General features: G+C 36.3%; 1 protein-coding gene across 1 annotated transcript; it reads left to right on the top strand.

The window, feature by feature from the left end:
* The first annotated feature begins 5,047 nt into the window (after positions 1 to 5,047).
* Positions 5,048 to 5,977, top strand: LOC116600327 (olfactory receptor-like protein OLF4). The gene has a single exon (XM_032360490.1). It carries the CDS (start codon positions 5,048 to 5,050, stop codon positions 5,975 to 5,977), a length of 930 nt encoding a protein of 309 aa, XP_032216381.1.
* The last annotated feature ends 542 nt before the right edge of the window (positions 5,978 to 6,519 follow it).

A 6,519-nucleotide genomic window follows, 5' to 3' on the forward strand; every position in this document is an offset into this window, starting at 1 on the left:
TTAAATCTCCATCATTAAGGGAATAATTCAGACTTTCACACAGAGACCCCAATACGGGTGAGTCTGAATATCCAGCAGGTACTGCAGGGAAGGGTCAGAGAGAATAGAAAGGTGAAAACATTTACCTAAAGCCACCTGAGAGCCAATCCAGCCCTGCCCAGCAATGGGACATCAGTATGGTTTTTGGCTTGCTTGAATAATTAATGAATATATTTATTTGTGATCTTAAAAAGAAAACATTGAAATCAGCCATTAATGGGAGGTTATTGAGGATTAACTAGTGGTGATGGAAGAATTGTGATGAGTGCATAAAGTGGTCCCAATAAGAGTAGAACACAAATCCAAGAATCTTTGCAATTAAGGGGAATAGAGATATAGTTATTAGCTACGAGGGATATGCAATCAAGTGAGAGCATCCCTTTTATTCTCTTAAGCCAGGGAAAATTTGAGTGTGTTCCCATATTGATGAGAAAGATTCAGAAGAATGGATCATGAGACATACATTTCAGAGTGTCCTTTTTCATGCTTGGCATTCTAAGCAATTAAAAAAAATGTAATAAGTGAAAGGGAATATAAAAAAAATAACTACATTGCAATTATTTTCCTACTGGTGAGGATATTTGTGGTTTTCTCAGATGTTTGCTTTCTGTATTACAAATTGTCTGTGCCAGTTCTGTGCTTTTGTTTGGTGGGTTTGGAGTGTATATATTCTTCTTTTTTATTCCATTTTTCTACACATAAGAATTAGAGTTTTTCCATCAGCTTTGTTATTTGACCTTCAGTTTCTTTATATATGTGTAAATGTATTCGAGGGTATTAGTAAAGTTAGTATATTGTGTGCTCAAACCTAACATTTGGCCATATTATCCTCTCCCCTATTCCATATATAAGTGTAGAAAGTTTTTCTGCATCGTTTGAATTAATAAATTATCATTTATACATATTCTCAACAACGTATCTTCACGTTTCTGTTATTCCCTATTCTACCTTTTGGCCCTTTGTGATTAGATCTATTTCTCAAAGTACCCTCACTGGCAGCCATCATTGGAAAAGTATATTTTTTATCATTTAGCTAACATTCACCTTTTTTCCTAAATAAATATGAGTTAATATATATCCATAGGAGATGAAAGCATCAGTTTAGAAAATGCTTCATACCCACTTTTTTGGTTAAATTATTTTATTTCTAAGTTTTTATGTTTTTAAAAAACTAACCTGCATGCCTAAATGTGGGGGTTAAACTCACAAGCCAAAGAACAAAAGCTGTACTCTCTACTGAGAGTACTAAGCCAGGCATGTGCCCTTGTTTCCAAGTCTTTAGCACCTTAATCTTGAAGTAGTGACCCATGTTGATGGCTTTACCTTAATACTATTTTACGCTTATCTAGAAAATTAGTTTTAGATTGTGATTGTGTTTCAGGCTGTTTTGAGATAGCTCCCTGTCTAACTTATTCTCACTCCTACAGTTCTTAGTACACTCCTAAGTACACTCCTAAGTACACTACTTAGTACACTCCTAAGCTCTTAGTTTCTTTTAAAACCTCCATTTCTAGGGGTGCCTGGGTAGCTCAGTCAGTTGACTGTCTGACTCTTGGTTTCAGCTCAGGTCATGATCTCTGGGTCATGAGATGGAGCCCTGAGTCAGGTTTTGGGCTGATTATGGAACCTGCTTGGGTTTCTCTCTGCCTCTCCCTCTGTCCCTCATCCACTTAGCTTCTTTGCTCTCTCTTTTTTTCAAAAAATAGTATTTTTCTATATTATGCTCATGAAAATATTCATACATATTTTTCTTTTTTTAAACATTTTATTTATTTATTTGACAGACAGAGATCACAAGTAAGCAGAGAGGCAGGTAGGCGTGGGGGAACAGGCTCCCTGCTGAGCAGAGAGCCTGATGTGGGGCTCAATCCCAGGACCCTAGGATCATGACCTGAGCTGAAGGCAGAAGCTTAACCCACTGAGCCATCCAGGTGCCCTCAAACATATTTTTCTTAAATATTTTATTTATTTATTTGATTGAGACAGAGAGTGTGCAAGAGAGCATAAGCAGAGAGAAGAGTCAGAGGGAGAGGGAGAAGCAGTTTCCCTGCTCAGGAATCTGATGCTGGATTGGATCTCAGGACCTTGACCCTAGGACTTGAGCCAGAGGTAGATGTTTAACCAACAGACCCAGCCAGGTGCCCTAATTCATACACTTTTATACAAATTTGTGAATGGAATCTTATACACATTGTAAATGGTCTTTAACTATGGCGCAGTTTCTTTTTTTTTTTTTTTAACAGATTATCTCCCCCAGTAGTACCTTACAGACTTGCCTCCATCAACAAGTATAATATTAATTCATTATTTCAGTGATCCCATAGTATTTCAAGGTGTGGCTCTGGCATCTACACTTTTGAGGATTGATTGATTGATTGATTTATATATTCTTTCTCATTAAATTTCTATTTCAATTATACAAAAATATTTTGAGATTGAGTTAAAATGCTTGTTCTCCACTGGGGGCAATTTTGTCCTCCAAGAACATTAAGTGATGCCCAGAAGCATTTTAGGCTGTCAGATTGGAGAGGTGTCATGACAGGCCAAGGATGTTCTAGACATCCTACAATGTTCAGGACAAACTGCACCACAGAGAATGATCTGAGCCAGAATGTCAATAGTGCTGAGATTGAGAAACCCTGAGGTGAATAATGCATGCCTATACTCTTATTACTTAACAGCTGTTTTCATATTATTTCCCCAAAATGTTATAATGCATCATATTCTTCTATGAAAAAGAGTACCGCTTTGCTACCTGTTTAAAAGTTCCAATCCAAATGATGTGACAGCTCTTTAAGTCTTTTGACAGGCTGATGGGTATGGAAGGGATTTCTTATTGTTTTCAGAAATAATTAGTGAGTTTGAACAAATTCATATATTAGGTTACCACTTTGGTTTGCTCATTATTATTATATGCCCATATATTATATGCCTATTTTCTACAGTTGTCAGCATTTCAAACAATTTTACAGATTACTGTTTCTCTATTCAATTCTATGGATATATTTTGGCAATGAAAATGTTTTAACTTCTGTAAGTTAATTTGTAAGTACACACACACACACACACACACTTAATTAATTAATTAATTAGGGTTATTATTGGTCATTTTAAGGACTTCTGGAGGAATTTTTGTATTTTTTAAAATCTATTTTCAATTTCTGTATGTGTGTTATATTAATTTCGGGTGTACGATACAGTGATTCAATAAATCTTAAACTTTATCAGTGTTCATCATGATAAGTGATCTATTTCACCTATTAGCTATTACCCTGTTCACCTCTCCTCTGGCAACCACCAGTTTATTCTCTATATTGAAGAGTCTACTGTTTTGTTCATCTCTTTTTTTCTTTGTTCATCTGTTTTGTTTCTTAAATTCCAAATATAAGTAAAATCATATATTTGTCTTTCTCTGACTGATTTCTTTTACTTAGCATTACACCCTCTAGGTTTATCCATGAATTTGCAAATAGTAAGATCTCATTTGTAGCCATTGATACACTATCTACCCTCCACCTACCCTCTGGCAAATACCAGTTTGTTCTCTGTATTTAAGTGTCTGTATGTTTGTTTGCTTGTTCTGTATTTAGGTTATGCATATAGTGAGGTCATATATTTTCTTTATCTGACTTATTTTACTTAGTATAGCACCCTCTAGATCCACCCATGTTGTTGCCAGTGGCTAGATCTCATTCTTTGTTATGATTGAGTAATATTCCATTGTGTATATGTATACCTATATGTATCTATATCTGTATACCACATATTCTTTTCCATTCATCTATCAGCAGAAGCCAGGTCTGCTTCAATATCTTGGCTATTGTAAACAATCCTACAAAAGCAGTAGGTACATATTTAATTTTGAATTAGTGTGTTTGTCTTCACTGGGTAAATACCCAGTAGCAGAATTACTTGATCATGTGGTATTTCTTTTAATTTTTTGAGGAACCTCCATACTGTTTCCGCAGTGGCTATACCATTTTTCATTCCCACCAACAATGCATGAGAGATCCCTTTTCTCCACATCTTTACCAATACTTATTATTTCTTCTCTTTTTTATACTAGCCATTCTAACTAGTGTGAGGTGATAGTCTTATTCATTTGGATGTCACATAAAAGTAATTATTTTATTTCCTTCTCAGTTGTTTACTGTTGGTATGTAGAAATGCAACATATTTTTTTAAAAGATTTTATTTGTTAATTTGACAGAGAGAGATCACAAGTAGGCAGAGAGGCAGGCAGAGAGAGAGAGGGAAGCAGACTTCCTGATGAGCAGAGAGCCCGATGCAGAACTCAATCCCAGGACTCTGAGATCATGACCAGAGCCAAAGGCAGAAGCTTAACCCACTGAGCCACCCAGGCACCCACAACTGATTTTTTGAGGGTTGGCTTTGTACCCAGTTACTTGGCTGAATTAATTTTTTATAATTTCTATCCGTGTTCCTGTGGCATCTTTAGGATTCTCCACATAGAAGATCACATCATCTGCATACATAAATTTATTCTTTCTTTCCAGTTTGGATGACATTTATTTCTATTTATTGTTTCTTTTTAAATGGTATTTTGGTTGCCATATAGTACTTCATTAGTTGTTGATGTGGTGTTTCATGATTCATTGTTTCCATATAACACTCAGTGTTCATTGCAATACATGCCCTCCTTAGTACCCATCACCCAGCTAACCCACACAGTTGCTCTGGCTAGAACTTCTAGTGTTATGTTGAGTAGAATCTGTGAAATCAGGCATCCATGCCTTGTTCCTGATCAAAGAGGAAAATGTTCACGGTATCCTCATGGAGTATCATGTTTGCTGTGAATTATTCATAAATAGCTTTATGCTGAGATAGTGTCCTTCTATTCCTAGTTTTTAGTGTTTTTATTGTCTTCCATACACAAATATAAACATTAGTATCTTGATGCAGAGTATACACATTAATGTATCTCCCAAGTTAATGATGCATGATTATGTCATTTTGTTTTCTCTTATTTTGCAGTCATGTTGACTACATGGAACTAGAGAATGATACACAAATTTCAGAGTTTCTTCTTTTGGGATTTATGGAAGAACCAGAATTACAACCATTCATCTTTGGGCTGTTTCTGTGCATGTACCTGGTCACCATACTTGGGAACCTGCTCATCATCCTGGCCATCAGTTCAGACTCCCACCTCCACACCCCCATGTATTTCTTCCTTGCCAACCTGTCCTTTGTAGACATCTGTTTCACCTCCACCACCATCCCTAAGATGCTGGTAAATATACAAACACAGAGAAAAGCCATAACTTACGAAAGCTGCATCATGCAGATGTACTTTTTCATACTTTTTGCAGGTTTGGACAACTTCCTCCTGACTGTGATGGCTTATGATCGCTTTGTGGCCATCTGTCACCCCCTGCACTACACTGCCACCATGAACCCTGGGCTCTGTTCACTACTGCTTCTGGTGTCCTGGATCATGAGTGCCCTGCATTCTTTGTTACAAACCTTAATGGTGCTGCAGCTGTCCTTCTGTACAGTCTTGGAAATCCCTCACTTTTTCTGTGAACTGTGTCAAATGATCCAACTTGCGTGTTCTGATACCTTTCTTAATAACATGGTGATGTACTTTGCAGCATTGCTTCTGGGTGGTGCTCCCCTGGCTGGAATCACTTACTCTTATGCAAAGATAGTTTCCTCTGTATGTAGAATCTCATCAGTTCAGGGCAAGTATAAAGCATTTTCCACCTGTGCATCACACCTCTCAGTTGTTTTCTTATTTTATTGCACAAGTTTAGGAGTGTACCTTAGCTCTGCTGCTACTCAGAACTCCCACTCAGGTGCAGTAGCCTCAGTGATGTACACTGTGGTCACACCCATGCTGAACCCCTTCATCTATAGCCTGAGGAACAAAGACATAAAGGAGGCTATTAATGTATTTTTCAGAGGGAAGCCATAAAAGGCCTATTTTTTACCAACTACCTGTGATTGTAGACTTAATAGTGATTCTTTAATCAGATAATGAAAGGAGATTTTAATTATTCTATTTATATCTTGGAGTTTCAATTTGTCTAAAATCATCTTTATAAATTTAAATAAGTCCTTTTGTTGAACTTTCTGTTCCTTCTAATACTCAAAAATTTTCCTTTTGTCTTCTTAGCTTCCAAAGTTAGTCCCAATCTTGAATCAGAAACATTTTGGAGATTCCCATTTGCCTCATATAGTGATGAACTGTACTAGTTTTATGAAATGAACTACATTGGCAACTGAGGCAATTTTTATGATTTTATTGTAGAGGAAATTCTGAGATCAAAATTTTTTACTGTGTCTGCCTTAAATGCTCTTTTTAAAAAGATTTCTTTTATCTGTGGAACATAAATAATAACATGGAGGACATTAGAAGGAACACATGCTTGTAAACAAAGCCCAGTATTCTCAGAAGCTCCAAAAACAAACGAACAAACAAATAATTATTTTATTTATTTGAGAGAGAAAGAGAAT

Source organism: Mustela erminea, chromosome 1 (genome assembly GCF_009829155.1).
Source record: "Mustela erminea isolate mMusErm1 chromosome 1, mMusErm1.Pri, whole genome shotgun sequence".
NCBI classification, from domain to species: Eukaryota; Metazoa; Chordata; class Mammalia; order Carnivora; family Mustelidae; genus Mustela; species Mustela erminea.